The sequence below is a fragment of the Electrona antarctica genome (genome assembly GCF_951216825.1).
Source record: "Electrona antarctica genome assembly, chromosome: 20".
NCBI lineage: Eukaryota > Metazoa > Chordata > Actinopteri > Myctophiformes > Myctophidae > Electrona > Electrona antarctica.
This window is the reverse complement of record NC_136801.1, coordinates 35250741-35274860: the sequence shown is the minus strand read 5'-3', so window position 1 is coordinate 35274860 and position 24120 is coordinate 35250741. Positions and strand designations below refer to the sequence as shown.

The 24120-nt window shown below is 43.5% G+C and overlaps 2 protein-coding genes across 2 annotated transcripts in view; both read right to left on the bottom strand.

Annotated features, from left to right (window-relative positions):
- The window catches only part of sugct (succinyl-CoA:glutarate-CoA transferase), a 556340-nt gene that overhangs the window by 182342 nt on the left and 349878 nt on the right, over positions 1 to 24120 (bottom strand). The window lies entirely within an intron of this gene.
- LOC306913296 (tartrate-resistant acid phosphatase type 5-like) lies at positions 1755 to 20399 on the bottom strand (the record flags this gene model as incomplete). The annotated part of the gene is made up of 6 exons (XM_079489887.1): positions 20302 to 20399; positions 18199 to 18389; positions 12889 to 13016; positions 11440 to 11631; positions 3417 to 3564; positions 1755 to 1994 (listed from the first exon to the last, which is right to left on the bottom strand). The coding sequence occupies exons 1-6, from the start codon at positions 20366 to 20368 to the stop codon at positions 1755 to 1757; spliced, it is 966 nt and encodes a 321-aa protein (XP_079346013.1). The 5' UTR covers positions 20369 to 20399.

Genomic DNA, 24120 nt, shown 5'->3' with positions numbered 1-24120 from the left:
GGTGAATTATCTCCCGACAACGACCACCTAGGGCCTAGGAGGTCATTGTCGTCATTGCCTAGGTCATTGCCTAGGTCATTGCCTAGGTCCTAGGCAGACATTATCCCTTACTTCATTTTGAGGTGTTTGTACTTTACTTGAGTATTTCCAATTTCCAGTACTTTTACTTCTACTCTACTACATCTCAGATCCAAATATTGGACTTTTACTCCACTACATTTATTGGAAAACTTTAGTTAATTGCTTTGTAGATTTGGATTATTATTACAAAACATACATTAATCACTTCAGCCCTATATACATTTTGGCCATTTGAAAATAGCCTATCACAATGCGTCGTAGATCTACCATTTTATTTTCAAAATATTGAAACCTTGAAATGGAACATTCGTGCATAGTGAGTGAGAGACTTTTGGTAATTAAAGTGCATTTCGATGCCAATTCTTTTGTACTTTTAATGAAGTTCATTTTGCATTCCAGACTTTTACTTGCAATGGAGTAGTTCTACATTGCAGTATTGCTACTTTTACTTAACCGATTTTGGGCGGGAACCCCTTTTGGTGTTAGCATTATGTTATGCTTTAGCTATTGAAAAATAGCAGATCTACAAGCTCATAGCGCGCCACCGAGTGGCGCGCTACGAGCTTGTAGGTCTGCTATTTTTGAAAAATCGAATAACGACAATACATAAACATAGCTTTTTCAGAAAACTGTCAGGATGTAGAAGACATTTTTAGAATCGTTCCCAGGTCAAAATGGGTTAAGTTAACATGGGTTAATATTCGAGTACTTTTCCCACCACTGGTGACCAGTGAGATGATTCACATAATAAGGTGTTCCCTGAGAAAGTCTTTGAGGTTTGGCGAGAATCCTCAACGCTGCCAACGTTGGACTGTGAGAATCCAGGAGTTTCCCTTTTTCTTCTTTTTCTCTCTCCTTTTCCAGGGGGACTACCCAAGCGGCGTAGGTCCTTCCCCCGACTTTTGTATTCTTCTTTAAGATATCTTTTATTTATAATACCACCACTTTTATACTGAAAAATATCCCTCCAAGTGGCCAGTCCAGGCCCACTGTACTGTACTGTACTGTACTGTACTGTACTGTACTGGCACGGTGAGCTTATAGACCTGAGAATACTTGTACTGCATGTGTGTGTTAGAGACAGACACAGAGACATACACACATGGCTGCGTGTAGGAGTGGTTAGCACCACTCAAAAATCAACAAATCTTTGCTTCTTCTTCTGAGGGGCTACTGGCACAACATCCATTGCGTCAGTGTTGTCCTACAATATCTCAGAGTCACTGGTGGACAATGGCGGGCATGTTATCTCTTCCCCGTCATCAGTGCACATACCTGAGGTGGGGTTGGTGAAAGGGCCTTTCTGTGTGGAGTTTGCATGTTCTCCCCGTGTCCCCTACGGTAGGTACCCTCACAAATAACATGCAGTAATCCTGGTCTCTAAACTACCTCCCCCTGGCCAGCTGGGGTGCCTGATGGAGGGTATAGGAACTGGTTGGAATAACGTGTTCCTTCCACACGCTACATCCAAACCGGGGAAACTCCCCTCTGTCAGGTGAAAAGAAGTGGCTTGGACTCCTCATGCATTGAGGGAAGCATGAGGTCAGTCCGTTGCCGCCCCCAGGTTGGCAGAGGGAGTGTAGAGCCCAGAATTACATTAGATAATTGACACTGGGTGAAAAACTGGATTACTAAATTGTGGGATAATCTTTTTTTAACAAAATAACAATATCTCAGAGGCTCCGCTTGGCCAGCTGTGCCTGGTAGACACACTTGCCGTCGGTCTGCAGGAAGCTGACGGTCATCTGCTGCTCCGTGACCTCAAAGTAGGCCAGTCCTCCGGACGTGCGGTTGGCCGGGCTGGAGAAGAGCTGCCAGGAGCGAGGGACGCTGTCCGCGTGGCGGCTGGACGGGTCGCTGTCCACGCCGCTCCCGCTCACCACGTACGAGCTCCCATCGTCCTCCCTGATGAACTGTGGGAGGGGAGCGGCATACGGCAGGGGTTATAAACCTTGTAGGACCAAGGTCAAAATTTAAAAAATATCTTCTAATTCATGACAGCTTTCTGAAAAACCTATGTTTCTATGTCAGTGGTGCTCAAACTATTTCCTGTGAAGGAACCCCAAACTTAGATGGAATTTGGCCGGGACCCCAATCTGAAAATATGTTGTTCCAGGGACCCCCAAGAAGAGTTAAAAAAACAAGCTCTGAAAGAATATATATTCAAAGATTTGCGCAACATTTTCAAGCTTTTTCAAAGAATAGCGGATCTACAAGCTCGTGGCGCGGTAGGCCAGTACTTGGCCTACTTGTGTGCAAGGCGCAGGTTGGCACCTCAACAGAGTGCATTTCTAGTTTCACTCTGTCGCTGTCAAAACAGAAGCCGTGATCAACGCACGGAATGCAGCTATACTCACCCTGGGCAAGACCTGCGCTGAAAAGACTATCAGCTGAAGTTGCGGGATTTTAGCGGAAGTATCGCCCAAGGAAATTACGTTGATGCTTTACAAATCAGTTTACATTCTCCGCGAATGAAACAAGTGTTGGTCGTATCCGGGGGAAATACATCTGACGGATGTTCCGGAGGATACATCTGCCGATAGCTTCTCTGCCTTACATTGTGACAAGGCTTTTCTTTTCGCAGATAAGTAAGCCTGGGACCGAGGCTAAGCTATACTGAGATAATGTATGTAGGAATGTCTATGTGTTAGTCTGTCTGTGTACAGTATGTGAGTCCTGTATCAGTTTGTGCAAAAATGAAGAAAAAAAAAGATTGGAAAAAAAAAATAGCATTTGAACCAGGAGGTGAGAATACAACACGTGGTATACAGTCCAGTCTCTAGTTGGCACCGTGTTGGCTTGTGGTCGACATTTTTGTCAACATGATGTTTTTGCCACGGACATACACAATGAGTGTTCAAATGGAGCCAATAACGGACCCTTACGGTTCCGTTTGAACACTCTCAAGAGTTAAGGGGGTCCTTGCAAATAAAACATTTGAGAACCACTAGTACTAGTTGGACTCCTAATAATTATGTCAGTGTGATAATAATTAATTGCCATATATATTCTGAAGAAAACCTGGAGACTTGGCATTCAGTAAGTGGGTGTTCTGATCAAAATAAGAACCTTATAATGGTGTGTAAAACAGAAAATCTAAAATTTCCCACGGACATGACCAAGTCTTTGCCGCCAACCAGGGGTCATGTTGGTGACCCCTGGTTGGCTGGCACACACACACACACACACACACACACACACACACACACACACACACACACACACACACACACACACACACACACACACACACACACACACACACACACACACACACACACACACACACACACACACACACACACACACACACACACACACACACACACACACACCTGCAGGTCGTGGTCGTGGCCACTCAGGTAGACGGTGACGGCGTACTTCTTCAGCATTGGCCTGAGGCGCTCCACCAGGCAGTGGGTCGGACCGTGGTGACCGATGGACCACACGGGGTAGTGTCCCGCCACCACCACATACTGGGACCTGTTGTTGAACACATTGTTGTCACCTTTTAGAAAACCCAACCCTAGGGTAGGTACTGTAGGTACCCTCACAAAAACATGCAGTAATCCTGGTCTCTAAACTACCTCTCCCTGGCCAGCCGGGGCGCCTGATGGAGGGGAAAGGAACTGGTCGGAATAACTTGTTCCTTCCACGCGCTACGTCTGGCTGGGGAACCCCCCCCCCCCCCCCCCCCCGTCAGGTGAAAAGAAGTGGCTTGGACTCATCATGCATAGAAGGGAGCATGAGGTCAGTCCGCTGCCCTCCCCAGGTTGGCAGAGGAAGTGTAGCGCCCAGGATTACATTAGATGATTAGATAATTGACACTGGGTGATAAAATGGGTTGCAAAATCGTGGGATACATTTATTTTAGGAAAACAAAAGAAAAAAAGAAAACCCAGCTCGATCACACCCAGCCCAATGTACAAGCTCACAACGTGTCAATGTAGATCGGCTAGTTGAACTATTTTAAAAGGTTTTTCAAAATTGTAAAAAAAATGGCAAATAAGTTTAGGAATACAGGGTACTTTTGAATAACACAGCATTTAGCTTTAGTCCCATTTAGTCATCTGAAGTTGTTTCTTAGTCAAGAAAATGTACTCGGCAACATAGTAGAAATACATGATTATACCTGATTACCAATGTCATGATTACTGATAACAATTAGCCAACATATTGACATAGTATATGATTACAATTACAAAGGGTGTCAAGGGCGCCCGCTGGCCTAGTGGTCCAGGCGTATGCCACATATATAGGCTCTAGCCTGACAGCGCGTCGCATGTTCGAGTCCTGCTCATGATGACCTTTGCACACATGCAGGTCTCTCCCCTTCTCTCTCTCCCTCTTCCTTGTCTATCTTCACTTGTAGCCTAACTATCAAAAAAGGCAAAAAGCCCAAAACAAATCTTTAAAAAAACCAAAGGGTGTCAAAGCCATATACTGCAAAAACAAGCAAACAGGGAATAGACCCAAAAAAAAAAAACAGGCTTCAACCGGTTCTCAGGGTTATAATATGTCAGCACACAGATTTTGTTTTAAGCCATAAAACCGGTTCCAGAATCCAGATGGATAACATTGTTACACACTCTGGTCCAACACAACACAACACACTGGAGACGTGGTGTGTTACTGTTGGCACTGTGCAGGAGGATGCTAAACGCACACCAGTCTTAGTAGTGGTGCCAGCTCACGGCAGAAACATCTAAAGAGTTAGGTCTTAAAAAGACAAAAGAGTGGCTGCACACACTGATAGCCAAAGAGCCGGTTATTTATTAGGATGCAGAGTAAAAACCAACGTTTCGGCAGTACAACTGCCCTGAAGAAACGTTGGTTTCAGTACAACTACCCTGAGGAAGGCAGTTGTACTGCCGAAACGTTGGTTTTTAATCTGCATCCTAATAAATAATCGGCTCTTTGGCTATCAGTGTGTGCAGCCACTCTTTTGTCTTTTTAAGACTTAACTCTTTAAGTGTTACTGTTGACACACACACACACACACACACACACACACACACACACACACACACACACACACACACACACACACACACACACACACACACACACACACACACACACACACACACACACACACACACACACACACACACACACACACACACACACACACACCTACCTGACCCACTCTGTGCCTCGTCCGTTTCACACAGCAGGCAGGAGAACACGGTGCGTTCTGCGTACACGTTGTGCCTGTGGGTCCGTTTGTCCGTGACTCCAGTTTGGTGAAACCACAAACAAAAGGATTACCGCTGTGCTATAAATGACTAGTACTGACCCCAGATTACATTCTTTCACGCTCGAGGAGGGAAAGAAAGCAAAGAACTGTGGTTAGAATCTGCAACCAAGAACGTGGTAGATTCTAGGTTATTTTTTATTTTATTCAGGATCCCAAAAAATTTAGTTTCTGAAACACTTGCATGTGACATTCCAATGATTCCTGTGAGCTGTGACGCTCTCATGATTAAGTATTGGGTGTTTAAAGAAGACTTTTGGCGTTACTGTGCAAACCACGAATCATGATCAGGTGTAACATATTTAGCTAAAAGGTATCATATTAGATCATGGGTTTTCAACTGGTGGTCCGTGGACCTTCATGTGGTCCCTGACCAATGACCACCATGCATTTAGTAATGTAGTGAAAGTGAAGATTTGTATTTTATTTCATTGACCACTAGTCGAGAAACAATGCAGTAAATTACCTGGTGACGTACGATTTATGACCCATCAATGTTGTCATTTACTGGGAAGTTGGCTGTAAAGAACTTCCACAGAAAAGGGGGTTATAATTTCACGAGAAAACTGTACCGGATTGCCTGTTTGAGTCACCATTATTAGGAAATGTGTCCATAATCAATGGCATGTGTCTGCTCGGTCAGACAGCAACGTGAGTTTATACACGTAGGTCCTTTTTGTCCCACACACCACGCCATGCATATCCCCCTTCCATACACAACAGTGGTCCCCAGGTTGATTCTCAATCAGGGTGGTGGTCCCTGGTTCATAATCAGTTGAAAACCCCTGTATTAGATGGTGGAGGTGAACTATGTGAGCCAACACTTTTAACTACAATTTCAATTCATTGTTGATCATTGTTGATTGGGCATTAATTTTTTTATATCCACTCAAACTTACCGTTTGGTGGATATAATGTAATTTGAACCAATCTGTCTGTTAGAGTGCGTACAATATAACCTGCCCGGGCAGAGGCTTCTGGTGTATCCGACCGACTCGACACCGGGCACTGCACTCCCTGTGGGGGTGTGGAACGCGTGTGTCGACTTTGAAGTCGGCGAGGAGAACGGTTCCTGAGTTGTGTGGACAGACAGACAAACAGAGACTTGGCGCTTTTATAGATCGAGAATATAATGTAATATATCGGTATTGGCCGACATGAACCTGGCTGCAAATAATTGATCATAATTTCAATATTGTGTATCTCTCTACCCTATTTGATCAGAAATTCAGTTTTTAGGCTTCACCCAGCCGATTGCTGGCCAAGTGATCAGACTTGAGCGAATGGGGACAAGTGGGGGTTATGAAGTGTCTTGTTCTGTTTACGTGTTCAGAGACACTTCAAAACATTGCTTGGACTGGAAATCGAACCCTGCGGTCTACTCTACCCATTCAGCTATGGCCGCTTGTGTGGGGGACACAGGTTGACGTTTTGTGTGGGGGACACAGGTTGACGTTTTGTGTGGGGGACACAGGTTGACGTTTTGTGTGGTGTGGGGGACACAGGTTGACGTTGTGTGGGGGACACAGGTTGACGTTGTGTGTGGGGGACACAGGTTGACGTTTTGTGTGGGGGACACAGGTTGACGTTTTGTGTGGGGGCCACAGGTTGACGTTTTGTGTGGGGGCCACAGGTTGACGTTTTGTGTGGGGGACACAGGTTGACGTTGTGTGGGGGACACAGGTTGACGTTGTGTGTGGGGGACACAGGTTGACGTTTTGTGTGGGGGACACAGGTTGACGTTGTGTGGGGGACACAGGTTGACGTTGTGTGTGGGGGCCACAGGTTGACGTTGTGTGTGGGGGACACAGGTTGACGTTTTGTGTGGGGGCCACAGGTTGACGTTTTGTGTGGGGGCCACAGGTTGACGTTTTGTGTGGGGGCCACAGGTTGACGTTTTGTGTGGGGGACACAGGTTGACGTTTTGTGTGGGGGACACAGGTTGACGTTTTGTGTGGGGGACACAGGTTGACGTTTTGTGTGGGGGACACAGGTTGACGTTTTGTGTGGGGGACACAGGTTGACGTTTTGTGGGGGACACAGGTTGACGTTTTGTGTGGGGGACACAGGCTGACGTTGTGTGTGGTGTGGGGGACACAGGTTGACGTTTTGTGTGGTGTGGGGGACACAGGTTGACGTTTTGTGTGGGGGACACAGGTTGACGTTTTGTGGGGGACACAGGTTGACGTTTTGTGTGGGGGACACAGGTTGACGTTTTGTGGGGGACACAGGTTGACGTTTTGTGTGGTGTGGGGGACACAGGTTGACGTTTTGTGTGGTGTGGGGGACACAGGTTGACGTTTTGTGTGGTGTGGGGGACACAGGTTGACGTTTTGTGTGGTGTGGGGGACACAGGTTGACATTTTGTGTGGGGGACACAGGTTGACGTTTTGTGTGGGGGACACAGGTTGACGTTTTGTGTGGTGTGGGGGACACAGGTTGACATTTTGTGTGGGGGACACAGGTTGACGTTTTGTGTGGGGGACACAGGTTGACGTTTTGTGTGGGGGACACAGGTTGACGTTTTGTGTGGGGGACACAGGTTGACGTTTTGTGTGGGGGACACAGGTTGACGTTTTGTGTGGTGTGGGAGACACAGGTTGACGTTTTGTGTGGGGGACACAGGTTGACGTTTTGTGTGGTGTGGTGGACACAGGTTGACGTTTTGTGTGGTGTGGGGGACACAGGTTGACGTTTGACGTTTTGTGTGGGGGACACAGGTTGACGTTTTGTGTGGTGTGGTGGACACAGGTTGACGTTTTGTGTGGTGTGGGGGACACAGGTTGACGTTTTGTGTGGGGGACACAGGTTGACGTTGAGAAATGAGGACATAAATGAGAGCCAAGTGTGGCACTGCGACAGCAGCATTGTTCCCACATGCATGCCGCACCCTAACAGGGTGCATGTTCTCCAATATCTGATTTCAGAAAAAGAATAAACCTGCACTCATCTGCTCCAATACCAGTAATACGCTTGTACGCTTGTGTGTGTGTGTGTGTGTGTGTGTATATATATATATATATATATATATATATATATATATATATATATAAATACATATCCAATATCTCCAACTGTAAATGGATGTAATGGTAAATGGTGCATTTATATAGCGCCTTTATCCAAGGCGCTTTACATAGTGCATTACATTCACCCATTCACACACAGATTGCTGCGGAAGCCATGGAAGGTACCAACCAGCACATCGGGAGCAATTTGGGGTTCAGTGTCTTGCCCAAGGACACTTCGACATGTAGACAGGAGGAGCCGGGATTCGAACCGCCGACCCATGGATCATTGGACGACCTGCTCTACCTCCTGTGCCAATGTTGGCACCCGTGCCTAAGGTTGCCTACCCCTGTCTTAGACCACATTAGAGCTGGTGTGCTGACATGTCAGTGTTGTCAAGGTACCAACCACACAGAACAAAGCTCACATTGTTACAGACTCCTCCTCATTAAGTTTGGCTCTGATTCTAATCCCCAAACGATGCAGCTTCTCATTGACAGATGACAGGTGAACATTCCAGATACTGGAATGCATTGTTTATTCTACCATCATCACTCACTAGTGAAGTACAACATTCAAGTTAACTCTAACTTCAGCAGAGGTGTAAATGCCTGAAGTTTTATGTAATGCAATGTCCAATACTGTATGTTGAACTACTTTGGCTTTTAACGACTTGAGCCCCATGTGTTTTGTGGTATTATGAATAGCTCACTGTGTGAGCTTGTAGATCTGCTAATCTTTCACATTTTTCTTTACCATCCATTTATCCATCTTCAACCGTTTATCCGTAGTCTGGTCGCGGGGGCAACAGCTCCAACAGAGTGCTCCAGACTTCCCTCTCCAGAGCAACATTAGTGACTTCCTCCTGGGGGATCCCGAGGCGTTCCAAGGCCAGTGAGTCGATGTATTTCCTCCAACTGCGCCTTGGTCTGCCCTGGGGGTCTCCTCCCAGTGGGACGTGCCTCGAGGACCTCCCTAGGGAGACGCCCGAGAGGCATCCTAACCAGATGCCCAAACCACCTAAGCTGGCTCCTTTCCAGGCGAGGAAGCAGCGACTCTACGCAGAGTCTCTCTCGCGTGCCAGCCGCCCATCGAACAAAAGTAATTTCTAAAGTGGTTAAGTACCTTGATTGAGTATTTAGATTAATTTGATATGAATTCAGACACGCCCCCTTCCTAGTTCCTATACAAACCCACTGAACTTGGAACTATATTAATACAACACATTAACACACTACAACACAAACACATCAATGAAAAATCAATCTAACATGGTTAATATGGAGTTTGAAGTTACAGGTTGTTTATATACAGTAGGAAGGGGAACATCTGATAAAATTATCAAATATCTATAAATACTGAATCAAAGCCAGAGTAGACGATAAAAAGTCCCCCAAACATGTTTGAAAGGGAACCAAATGTCCCTTTAATATTTTGCAGTACTTACATTGAGTCTCTGCTGCCACCTAGTGGCACCGGTATAGTCCTAAACATCTGTTCAGTGTTTGCCACTGTGTCTCTGATCCATTGTACTGTACTGTATTGCAGGGGTGGGCAACTTTGATGATGGAGAGGTCCACTGTATTTCCACACTCACTCCAGAGGTCCACTATATTTCCACACTCACTCCATAGGTCCACTATATTTCCACACTCACTCCATAGGTCCACTATATTTCCACACTCACTCCATAGGTCCACTATATTTCCACACTCACTACATAGGTCCACTATATTTCCACACTCACTCCATAGGTCCACTATATTTCCACACTCACTCCATAGGTCCACTATATTTCGGATTATTTCCACACTCACTCCAGAGGGCCACTATATTTCCACACTCAATCCAGAGGGCCACTATATTTCCACACTCAATCCAGAGGGCCACTATATTTCCACACTCAATCCAGAGGGCCACTATATTTCCACACTCAATCCAGAGGGCCACTATATTTCCACACTCACTCCAGAGGGCCACTATATTTCCACACTCAATCCAGGGGGCCACTATATTTCCACACTCACTCCAGAGGGCCACTATATTTCGGATTATTTCCACACTCACTCCAGAGGGCCACTATATTTCCACACTCAATCCAGAGGGCCACTATATTTCCACACTCACTCCAGAGGGCCACTATATTTCCACACTCAATCCAGAGGGCCACTATATTTCCACACTCAATCCAGAGGGCCACTATATTTCCACACTCACTCCAGAGGGCCACTATATTTCCACACTCAATCCAGGGGGCCACTATATTTCCACACTCACTCCAGAGGGCCACTATATTTCCACACTCACTCCAGAGGGCCAATATATTTCCACACTCACTCCAGAGGGCCAATATATTTTCACTCACTCCAGAGGGCCACTATATTTCCACACTCACTCCAGAGGGCCACTATATTTCCACACTCACTCCAGAGGGCCACTATATTTTCACTCACTCCAGAGGGCCACTATATTTCCACACTCACTCCAGAGGGCCACTATATTTTCACTCACTCCAGAGGGCCACTATATTTCCACACTCACTCCAGAGGGCCACTATATTTCCACACTCACTCCAGAGGGCCAATATATTTTCACTCACTCCAGAGGGCCAATATATTTTCACTCACTCCAGAGGGCCACTATATTTCCACACTCACTCCAGGAGGGCCACATTGCATATTACGGTCGTAGCAAAAATAGACGATCTACAAGGTCAAAACGCGTCACAGTGAGACACGTTTTGAGCTTGTAGATCAGCTATTTTTGCTATTATTTGAATAGAAATCCTGAATAATTTTTTGCCATTTTTAAATTGGAATCATGAAAAGTAACATTTGTATTTAATATCAAATGCATTCAATTATAGTTATGTTAACTTTATGAGCTAATTACAAATACATATGACATAAAAAAGACAGACATTTTAATACTACTCATTAAGCTACTGATTTAGACTGAAGTAAAGCAGGTCATGTTTGCATGTTTGGAATTGTAACAGCTGAAATCAATAACATATCAGTATTCTGATATTAACCTGAGAGCCACATTAAGTGAAGGTTGGGGGGCCGCCAGTTGCCCATGTATGATCTAACCTGCTGTTTTCCAGCGTCTCTCTGATCCATCGCCACTGCTTCTCCGCTGCGTTGGCGTCCCGCGGTCCTTCAGGTTGAAGCTCATCGTAGGTGTTACCACACAGCGTCACGGTGTCAATCATCAGGACGGCCAGCGTCACGTTGGTGTGTGGAACGCTGAACAGCAGGTCGTAGTAGAGGGCTGGGTAGTTCCTACCAAGCAAAACACATGTAGGTTTAGTTGCGAACGCCAGTGAGCCTTTACTATGACACCCAGCAGAACATGTCTCTGTGTGTGTCACGCTGTAACACCACCCGCCCGCCACCAGAGGGCGCAGCTGTATCCCACACAAAAACACACACATACACGCACAAAAAATGAAAAAAAAAAAAAAAAAAAAAAAAAAACATTACAAAAAAGAAAAATAAGCTATGTGTGTGTCAGACTGCCACAACAGCTGCGTTCGTTTCCCGCATTCACGCGTCTTACTTGTTATAATAGTAAGAGGGCTGGGTAGTTCCTACCAAGCAAAACACATGTAGGTTTAGTTACAGTAGAGCAGTGGTTCCCAAACCTTTTAGCCTGCGTGACCCAAAAGAGAAATTAAGACATACCCTCGGGACCCAAACTAGTCAAAATAGCAGATCTACAAGCTCACAATGTGTCGCTTTGTGCCGCGTTGTGAGCTTGTAGATCTGCTATTGTCACTGCTCCTACAAACAGTTGTTTTCTAATTTATGGAATTTAAGATTTTTCTTTCATTTAATCAAGAAATAACTTAAGTTAATTTGGCATTAATTCATGAAAAAGTTCCTACCAAGCAAATCACATTAGTTACATGGGTTCCCCAAACCTTTCAGTTCTGTGACCCCCCCCAAAAAGAATCATATTTTTTTAACTTGACCCGACAAGCATTAGGCAGCATTGCATACACATTAGTTTGACTCCAGTTCCACGGAACACTATTGTGAAAATAGCCAAACCACAAGCTCAAAATGGTGTGAGCTTGTACATCTGCTATTTTTATTTATGCTTTTTTTAATATCAAAACGTTTGGAACTTCGGAAAGTTTTGAATAATTTTGATTTATTTTTTACATGGCTTACACATACATCTTCTCTTCTGGGGGTCCCTGGCACAAAACCTTTTCAGAGGGGGTGTCCTTGTTGTCACGAAAAAGTGTAAGAACTTTTGGTGTTAGCATTATGTTATGCTTTAGCTATTGAAAAATAGCAGATCTACAAGCTCATAGCGTGCCACCGAGTGGTGCGCTACGAGCTTGTAGGTCTGCTATTTTAGAAAAATCGAAGAACCACTGACATAGAAACATAGCTTTTTCAGAAAACTGTCAGGATGTAGAAGACATTTTTTGAATCTGATCTCAGGTCAAAATGGGTTAAAGCACACAGTTCAAATAGTGCCTAATAGTTCAAATAGTGACAAATAAACAAAATAAACAAAATGTGTACCATCTGTGCGATCTGTCGGAGTAAGCGATCTGTGCAGAGATGTTGCCTCGGTGGTCGTGGTTCCCTCCAACCAGGTGCCAGGGGACGTCGAGCAGTGACGGGTGAAAGAAAACATCCTCAAATGTTTGCTGTTGTGGAGGAAACGTGAGTTAAGAATGTATGCTAATGCAGTGATTCTCTGGCAAATACATCATTATATTTGAACACAGCTTGACATGAACACAGAATACACACATGTATCGGTAGATAGAAGTGTAGCGATATTGAATGGAAAAGTAATTAAACCCCTTTTTCTTCTTGAAATTGCTAATAGTAGGGGAGCCTATCAATACAATTTTGATGCCCGTGATTTTGGAATGTTAATTTTTGGAGACAGGTATATCTTGATTCTTGGGGTTACCAGAATGCCAAAAAAACATGTCTCCAATTTTTTATGTCAGGTTTAGCATGTTTAATTAGCATAATTAGCTAATAAATTGTCAAAAACGGAAATGGCAATAACTTTGCTTCTAGGTAACTTATAAAGGTGATCTAAGAGTCTGAGTCCATGTTTGTGATGTCCAGATATTCATCTGTTACCATTGTGAAGTCATACAACCTTTCCTAATTAGCATAATTGCCATACATTATGCAAAAACGAGGTGAACATCAGCAAATTGCTGCATGTTTTACTTTTAGTCAACTTTGAAAGCTTCTCACAGACTTCAAGTGTATGTTTACAACTCCAGGAATAATTATCATCCTATGAATAAATCATGCAACCTTTTGTCTATGTAATAATTATGTAATAATCACACCAAAACCAGAAATAGCTGTATTTCTTTGCTTTAAGTTAATTAATACGCATGATCTTACAGACAGTGTAAGTCTGTTTGCATGTCTAGAAAATATTAGAAGCGACCTCGCACTAAAGGGCTGGGTGAGTGCTGGTGCTTTGGAATGGGGGGTCAGATCAACATATCTGCCTGGGTCATGACAGACTGCTGGGCGAGTGCTGGTGCTTTGGCATGGGGGGCCAGATCAACATATGGAATGTATTCTGAACTGGCCATATATGGAGCGTGTCTTGAGTGTACAGGGTTTGATGAGGTCAGATCAACATATGGAATGTCAGAACAGGTCAGCTCCATATAGAGATCTAATTTAATTTTCGGGCCTGTTGAGAACTAATAACTTTGGGGCAGGCCCGTCCATAATTTCCTAAAGGCGACCTGCAGTCGCAAGAAAGAACAATATGGGAAATGGTCACAGAATTGTTTATTCTAATATTTACAGAAAGTTTTGAAAATTGAAGGGTCTCCATCTTCGTCGTCATCGTCAATCCCCAACAGATGTGCCTTGCTTACCACACACCTCTAATCATCTGCCCCACACATGCACATCTCAGAGCAGTTCAAATTTTAGATCGACAAGAACAATGTGATATGCACTGTGATTTCTTGCAGACACATTTGATCAGTTGGGTAATGGTGGCTGGCCCGTGGGTATCCCGTGTTGTGACTGGCACCAGTTGAGCTCCCTCAGCCTCCCATCCATATTCAGTTGCTGGTGGCATCTGTGGGTTAGGTACGTGCTGCGTCAGAACTGAGCCTTTTTGTAGCTCATAGTATATACAGTAGCAACTGCAGATACCACCTCCACAGGACACCTGTTTAGACCTGGCCAACAGGTTAAATTCCCTGGAGCTGTCTGATCAGCTCCAGAGACGGCATGGAACCCTGGTAAGGCTGAAGTCCTCGTTTTACCCAGTGCCTGCACTACTGGCTCCAGCGATGATACGTTTTTTGTTCCCCACACCGGTGATGAAATAGATGTCTTTGCACAGCTGATGGTACCGTCGTATTGTAAGAACAAAGACATCAGTGTCAGGGGACTCAATGTAGAGCTGTGTTGCCCCTCTTCGGACAGCATCCAGGCTGTGCAGGATTATCCTTGTGTCAGCCTCTTCCTGTACGCTGTGGAGATGTTTTACATCGATAGAGTTTGAGTGGACAGCCTGCCTTGACGTGATTATAAAAACATTGGGTTTCACCTGGAAGTGTTGGAGGGCTTTCTTAGCAAGATAAGACAGTCAGCTCATCTTTGGTGCTGATACCTGACAAGAACTGTTTTTCTGACACTTCCCTATCGGTGTGTTGTCTTCCACATGATAAGTGGTAGGGGCCAGGGGCTTTCCACCCTGGCGTCGGTCAAATACTACATGGATCTCACTATGTTCTTTGGTCTTCCTGTCCAGTGTGGCTATGGAGTGGTCAGCTTACTGGGAACATGTCTTGATCCATGGTGGCTTTCCCATTGCCTGTACCAATGCCATTCCATCTATGACAGTTACACTCTTAGCTGGAAGGGTACAACTGTCAAAAAAGATTGAAGCATTTGTTTGCCAGCTGTACGAGCCCGGTACAAATCCGAGCTCAGGTGGAGGTTATTCACAAAGAAACAATTAGAAGCCGAGAAGCTGCCACCTACACAAGCAGCATTAAATCAAGCCATTACCCATGCATATTATCAGGCAATGGTATGGGATCAGGACCACGTACCTAACCCACAGATGCCACCAGAAACTAAAAATGGATGGGAGGCTGAGGGAGATCAACTGGTGCCAGTCACAACACGGGATACCCACGGCCCAGCCACCATTACCCAACTGATAAAATGTGTCTGCAAGAAATCACAGTGCATATCACATTGTTCTTGTCGATCTCAAAATTTGAACTGCTCTGAGATGTGCATGTGTAGGGCCGATGATTAGAGGTGTGTGGTAATGTAAACAAGGCACATCTGTTGGGGATTGACGATGACGAAGACCCTTCAATTAAATGTGTTTTCAAAACTTTCTGTAAATATTAGAATAAAAATCATGTGATAATTCTGTGACCATTTCTCATATTGTTCTTTATTTTATGAGGGATATATATATATATATATATATATATATATATATATATATATATATATATATATATAAAGCTAATAATGGAAAGGTTGCATATCCTAGTTATGGAAAGAGAATATTTTCTAGACATGCAAACAGACTTACTGTCTGTAAGATCACATTTATTAATTAACTTAAAGCAACGAAATATAGCTATTTCTGGTTTTGGTGTGATTATTACATAATTATTACATAGACAAAAGGTTGCATGATTTATTCATAGGATGATAATTATTCCTGGAGTTGTAAACATACACATGGAGTCTGTGAGAAGCTTTCAAAGTTGACTAAAAGTAAAACATGCAGCAATTTGCTGATGTTCACCTCGTTTTTGCATAATTTATGGGAATTATGCTAATTAGGAAAGCTTGTATGACTTCACAATGGTAACAGATGCATTTCTGGACATCACAAACATGGACTCAGACTCTTAGATCACCTTTATAAGTTACCTAGAAGCAAAGTTATTGCCATTTCCGTTTTTGACAATTTATTAGCTAATTATGCTAATTAAACATGCTAAACCTGACGTAAAAAATTGGAGACATGTTTTTTTGGCATTCTGGTAACCCCAAGAATCAAGATATACCTGTCTCCAAAAATTAACATTCCAAAATCACGGAAAGTGATAGGCTCCCCTACTATAAATACAACGTAGAAGTACTATTGATACAATCAATTGTTTGCATTGCAAAACGATTCGATACCGATTATTTGCATTGCAAAACGATAAGATACGATACAAAGTCAATGTTGCCGTTTACATTGCAATATACTTCGATTCTTGAAATTAAAAATCGATTTTTCGATGCAGTTACTATATCGTTACACCCCTATAATACACTGAAGGAAACTTATGTCCATATTTCTATAGCTTTGTTGTCCTAGAGAGAGAGAGAGAGAGAGAGAGAGAGAGAGAGAGAGAGAGAGAGAGAGATGGATGGATATGGTTCAAAGTGCTTCACAAGAACAAAAACAGAAAAAAAAACAATCAAAATGCAAATACAATAATAAAGCTACTACAACTACATTGTAATAGTAGAAAAAAGAACAAACAAAAACAGGAGACATGCAATGACATAAGTAAAAGCAATGCAAAAAAGGTGTGTCTTAAGGTTTCGTTGTCCACATATTCTATATCACCAAAATGTGGAATGCGAATTGCGAATGCCCTACCAACAGCGATCAAAAAGTGTGTGACCCTAACCTGTCTGCAATTTGCAAATGGAACTACAGTCTTCGAATCAATCAATCAATGAGACAGTGGTGGAAAGTAGCCAAGCACATTCACCCGATTGCCTTTCACAATTGTATTGTATCGAGTATTGTATTGAATATTTTTTATATTGTGGTATTGCTACTTTTAAGCTTCCATCACGGCTCAGAGGTCAGAACATGGATTCATGTTGACATAAAAGTTCTAGTTTCACAGTCACTTTTCCTGCCACAAGGGGGCGGTGGTTCCACTGGATTGGAAGGCTCTCTCTCTTCTCTCTGGCCTCAGGGTGAAATCAGTTGAATGACCAAACATGCCCTGATTGCCCTCTGTCTCTTAGAACGTGTTGCAGCTACAGCAACACAACTTGTCCAACTGCCACAAATGTTGCATCACGCACATCCCAACAGACCACATTCTGTAGATAACATTATGCGAGGACCGGTATTTCATTTCTGCTTTGTACTATATAGTGCTGAGGGCTTTGGGAGTTCCAAATAGATCATTTTCTATTCAAAACAGCTGCCAAGCGCTGACCACTGACAAGATACAAAGAGATAAGGTTGACAGCTTGATGACTCTCCAACTTGCAGCCTCTCCTACCTCCATTATTCTAGATACTGTTTGCACCGCGTCTGTCAGTTCCTGTTCCATATTGCTTACTTCTGCATCAGTCAGACCTCAACTCGCAGTTTCACTGTACAAGCCGTTTGTACTTAGACATGCATGGCTTAATCTTTGAGACATACCAGCACTCACGTAGTCTCCTGGAAGGATTCAAGTTTTATTTTGTTTCCCCCCAGCAGCAAACAACAGTAAGGACGTTTCGGCCCGAGGGCCTTCTTCAGCGTCAATCTAGAGAACACTTCCAGGATACTACGCGAGTGCTGGTATTATTTTCTATAGGACTGTATCTTCCAGAACCGTGCACCCGTGACATTATGACGTGGAAATACTCAACCGAGTGCTTGCTTTTACCTTCCTCTTCAAGTTAATCTTTGAGACAAGCATATATACCGGTAATGTGATATACAGTGCGGCACTCGGCACACCATGAGCTTGTAGATCTGCTATTTTTCAATAGCTAAAGTATGACATAATGCTTAAAAACACCAAAAGGGGTTCCCGTCCTGGATGGGTTAGGGGTGTGTGAACTAGCCTTGAAGCGCGGGTCGTCCACGTCCTTCACCCCGTTGTAGTAGAAGTGGTCTCCCAGGCTCAGCACCAGGTCCAGGCCCGAGTTCTGGGCCAGCCACGCAGCCTCCGCCGCCACCGCCTTCTCATGGGGCGTGTAGAAGGGAGGGAACGGAAAGCCGCCCCAGTCCCCCAGACCAATGAAACGCAGCGGTACTGAAAAAAAAAAAAGAAATAACACGTCATCGTTGTCGTCTGGCACAGAGACAGAGTAAGGGCCGATTCATACTCCTATTTTACAGCATTTTCAGCGCTGTAGTGCCGAAATGATTTCGGCTCGTCAGAAATTTTCAGTAGCACCGAAGAGCCGACTTTAGGACGGTACCCGCCCCCCCGAACCTCAAATGACGTCACATTGTAGGCTCTACAGCGACGAACCGACTTTTATTCGGCTCTAAAATAGGAGTATGAATCGGCCCTAAGACAGAGTTACGACAACTCCGTTCACTTCATGGGGACAGGCTCTTCTACATAGACTTCTATTGAATGGGGACAACCGGAAGTTTACGGAATGCATTGGGCTCGTGTGAGTACATGAACCACGTGACCAGGCTGTTTTCTGCCCCCTCAATGTCGTAACTCTTGTCTTAACTCTATGGCTCTGGTCTGGCAGACACCTCTTATCTCCATATTCAAACATTTTCATATCAGGGCCATTATTTATTCGGAATTTGAGCCACGGACGACCATTGAGGATTTGCCTCTCAGACCCAAAACTAAAGACTTGTCGTTAATAATATAATATTTTGTGTATCTTAGTTATGTACTCAACTTATTGGTTTTATACCTGTATATAATTTATGTTGTTTGTATGTCTGGCCTCGTGGGGAAAGATGGTGGGTGGGTGGGGAGGATTGGGAAAGGAGTTGTGGGAGAAAATGTAAAAACAAAGAGTTGTATTTTCTTTCTGTAAAACTTGCATAATATGATGTCATACTCTTTGAATAAAATGTATTTAAAAAAATAAAAATAATAATATAATATTTTGTCCACTATCCATGCGGTATTGATGTTGGTACCATTAGGAGAGATAACAGGTCAAACGTTGACGGAAATAACAATTATTCTACATTCTCTAATTGTGTATACTCTCAAGAGTGTAAAATGAAACGCTCTCAAGAGTTCAAGATCTACAAGGGTCCATTTGGTTATAACTCTCCACCATTTAGCTGGGGACCACCTGGAACCCCCTCAAGGACCACTGGTGGTCCCCGGACCACTGACTGAAAACCACTGCCCTACTTGATCATCAGTATCAAAACACACAGAAGTGTCAGATCTGGAAGCTCACACGGATCTGCTACTTTTGAATTTGAATCCTGAAAAGTAACAGTTTGACATTATGGGCAGTATTATGCGTGTCTTAAGTACCAGGTCTTATTACTTAACTTAAGACCTGGAGGCGTGATCAATGCCATTTGGCTATTCTGAGTGGCCAAACAGCATTGACCACGCCTCCAGGTCTTAAGTTAAGTCATAAGACCTGGTACTTAAGACACGCATAATACTACCCTATGAGTCTGAGATAAAAGTCAGGAATTCAAAATGTACTCGAGTAAAATAAGTACCAAAAGTATTGGCATCAAAATGGCTAAATACTTAGTAAAAGTATCCATTATGCAGAATGTCCCTTTTCAAGTTAGCAGATGCACATTGTAACTAGTAGGTCAAGTTTTCAAATAAATGTAGTGGAGTAAGTAGTACAACATTTGCCTCTGAGTCTGTAGAGGAGTAGAAGTAAAATCACTGCAAATTGGAAATGCTCCCGTAAAGCAAAAGTACCTCACTTAAGCATTATGTTATACTTTAGCTATTTATTTATTTTTAAATCGTGACAATGTGGTGCAATTCTTTGAATATATGCTTTCACAGAGAACATTTTTAACTAGAATCTTTGTTGAGGTCCCTGAAACAACATATTTTCAAATGGGGGTCGGTGGCCGATTACATAATATTTTTGGGGTCCTTGACATGAAACAGTCTGAGAACCACTTTGTATCTGCTCTCAGTCCTAAATGGGTTAAGTAAATGTAATTGTTAAATTCCACCAGTGGCTCACAGTTCTTACCTTGTTCCAGGAAGTGGCCAAGACGCAGTGCGGCCTGGAAGCAGCACAGAAACAGCACGGCGTTCATCCTGTCTCTCAATCTGTCATTTTCTAGAACAACTTCACACGACAGTTCACGACGTGTGTCATTAGGAGGCAGAGAGAGAGAACACCAGACAGACACTCACTTGGCCTACTTTCTGTTCCTGCCGTTATCATAAAGCAGTTAAGTTTTGTGGTTTGTTATTATATAGGCAGCTTCCCGTTTTGTGCCTGTGTGAGGGCGACGACGCGTGGCCGAGGATGTCACTGTCAGCTGATCAGCCGATATTATCTACGCTCAATAAACAAAGAGCGACTCTCAGACATGTCTTTAAGTCATGATAACAATAGGAGTCCTTTGGCATGTCTTTAAGTCATGATAACAATAAGAGTCCTTTGGCATGTCTTTAAGTCATGATAACAATAGGAGTCCTTTGGCATGTCTTTAAGTCATGATAACAATAAGAGTCCTTTGGCATGTCTTTAAGTCATGATAACAATAGGAGTCCTTTGGCATGTTGTTCAGTTACATTCCATAGGTCTGCCTTTTCTCTTTTGACACAGTACATTTTAAAGATCCCTATGTGGACGTAAAATTGCCTGGTAATCCCATGGTGTTTAAGTGAAATAATAATAAATAAAAATAATATGACATGCCATTTCCACAGCACGATATTAGAGAATTGTGGCATCGTGCCATTTTGAACACAACTGTAAGAGCCACTTTATAAATTCATGTCATGATGACCTTGTTTGCTTGATTGTGCCTATTCTGTGCAGCAGTGTTTGATTTCATGTTGATTAGTGCAGCAGAGTACTCTTTTTACTGCCTTGCTTAGATTGGTCAGCTCTTGATTGAATGTTTGTGATTGGTGCTCCTTTTTCTTTGATGTCTAAATTACCCTCCTGTCCTGTTTGAGTTTGTCAGAAGCTGTGAAGTGAAGTAGAGAGAGCACATGTTTTTCTACCGCATGTTATCCCACACCATGTAACCTTTTAAGACATTTTGTTCACCTGTATCTTTACTTTACATCAAGTAAAGTGTTACAACTGGTACCACGTGCGTCAGATTATTTGTGCTCACAGCTTTGGAAGGTAATATATTTTGAAAAGTGAACAGAAAATATACGCCTCTATAACAACAACAATCTGATGCCTGAGGAAGGTCCCTAGTGACCGAAACGTTGCTTCATTAAATAAGACAATACTCTTGTGCCGAGCAGATACAGTGTGCGGGTGTACCTTATTGCTTTCTTTGATGTCCACTAGCCTACGCACCTGTGCATACGCCTGATTGCTAGGTGTGCGATAGTTTTCTCCTACAGAACACAAACAATCTACAATTTCAAGAGTATAAAGCCGACCGTTAACTTTACAGAGCGTCGTGCGAGAGACAGAGTGGAAATGTACAGTGAACTGTCCCGAGATAACGCATCAACACATCACCATTTTGTGCTCCATCAGCTTCGCCCCTTTTAGATCATAACAGTTTGTGCATTAAGGTGTTGGCATTATGTTATGCTTTAGCTATTGAAAAATAGCAGATCTACAAGCTGGCGCGCTACGAGCTTGTAGGTCTGCTATTTTTGAAAAATCGAAGAGCGACTGACATAGAAACATAGCTTTTTCAAAAAACTGTCAGGATGTAGAATTTAGAATCTGATCTCAGGTCAGAATGGGTTAAAGAAATGGCATGCATGGCCAAAAGGTCTTAGCGCACACAATCATCCAAAGTAGCAGATCTACTAGCTCGAAACGCAACCCGTTTCGAGCTTGTAGATCTGCTACTTTTGGATTTGAATCCAGAAAAGTTGTGAGGTTATTTCCACCCGACAACAGAGGAGATACCTCGATATGAAAAGACATTTGCTGGAAGCTCTCATCTTTTTTTTTTTCAACGTTTTTTTTTGTGACTTTCGCCTTTATTTTATATATATATATATATATATATATATATATTTTTTTATGGGAGGGACAGACAGTAGGCTGACAGGAAATGGGGAGAAAGATGGGGGAAAGACATGCAGTAAAGGCCGTCGCGATCGGGAGTCGAACCCGCAGCACACTGCCAGACTGGATTGCCAGCCAAGGTGCCTGGGCCACTGAGCCATGGCCCAGGCGGAAGCTCTCATTTTTTTACAGCAAACTTTTCCCCCCCTCCTGAACACAGTCTCTCTCAAAGTTTATTTTAGCTACAGCATACAGACAGTAAAAACTCATTGGAGTTATTAGGGGTGGAAAGTTGTGAGCAAATGAGAACCTCATACAGTACATGTTATGACCTTTGACCTGGCTACTTGGGTGTGCTCGTGTGCTAATAACCAGGGCCGGGCCAGTCACCTGGGGCAAAGGTAACCACTAAGTTACTCATCTAATTCTTAAGCCTGGTTTGTACTTGTACGATGAACGCTGTGTCAGTAAAGCTCAAGGAATCATTAAAGGACCACTTCTTCACTTTTCAACCAATCTTCATATAATTTGTCCTCACTAATGATCATGATAAAATGGCAAATTAAAATAAAGTCAGACCCGTCTGAAGTGAGTGATGCTGTACTGTACTGTACTGTACTGTACAAGCCCTCCTCCCTGGCCTGTGTGTGTCTGTGTGTTAGGCTGTGCAACAGTGACACTTGGTGGTGAACAAACGCTATTTTCATGCTCGGACACAGGGACCCAATCACACACACATAGCTGTCTATAGGAGTGGTTGCACCACTCAAAAACCTTGTTTAAAAAAAAAGAAGAAATTGCCTAAGGCTGATGTCACTGGTGGACAGGTTTCTGAACTGCCCACAGCCCTCCTATGAGACACAGACTGTAGACAAAAGATTGTGCTATTTTATCATGAACATTAATGAGGACCAATTATATGAAGATAGGTTTGAAAAGTGGTCCTTTAAGGATTCAAGCCATCCCAACCGGGGACTGTTTGAGATGCTGCCGCATGCAGTCAAAGCCACTGGAAATGGACTGCAAAAAAAGCTTCTTTCCCCGAACAATCAGATACATGAACCGATAAGAAACAGAGCAAGGAAAATACCTTTTTCGGCACGCCACACTAGCATATGATATAATAAACTAACAAGGCTTAACAATCAGCCTGCTTTGTGGGCTCAGCGAATCACAGATAGGCCAGACAGTATATGGATGGACAATACAGATGTCATCATCACTGCTCTCACACAAGCTTGGAATTACGGGGTTTAACCCATTTTGGGCGGGAACCCCTTTTGGTTTTAGCATTATGTTATGCTTTAGCTATTGAAAAATAGCAGATCTACAAGCTCATAGCGCGCCACCGAGTGGCGCGCTACGAGCTTGTAGGTCTGCTATTTTTGACTGACATAGAAACATAGCTTTTTCAGAAAACTGTCAGGATGTAGAAGACATTTTTAGAATCTGATCTCACGTCAAAATGGGTTTAAAGAGAGAATGAAAGGGAAGGTGTACAAGACGGTGGTGAGACCAGCCATGTTGTATGGCTTAGAGACACTGAGGAAAAGACAGAAAGCAGAGCTGGAGGTAGCAGAGACTAAAATGTTGAGGTTCTCTCTGAGAGTAAACAAGGATGGATAGGATGAGGAAGTACAGTACATCAGAGGGACAGCGCACGTCAGATATTTTGGAGATAAAGCCGGAGAGGCCAGACTGAGATGGTTTGGAACAAGTACAGAGGAGGGATAGTGAGTATATTGGTAGAAGGATGTTGAGAACGGAACTGCCAGGCAGGCGGCCTAGAGAGGAAGACCCGAGAGAAGATGTATGGACGTAGTGAAAGAGGACATGAAGTTAGTTGGT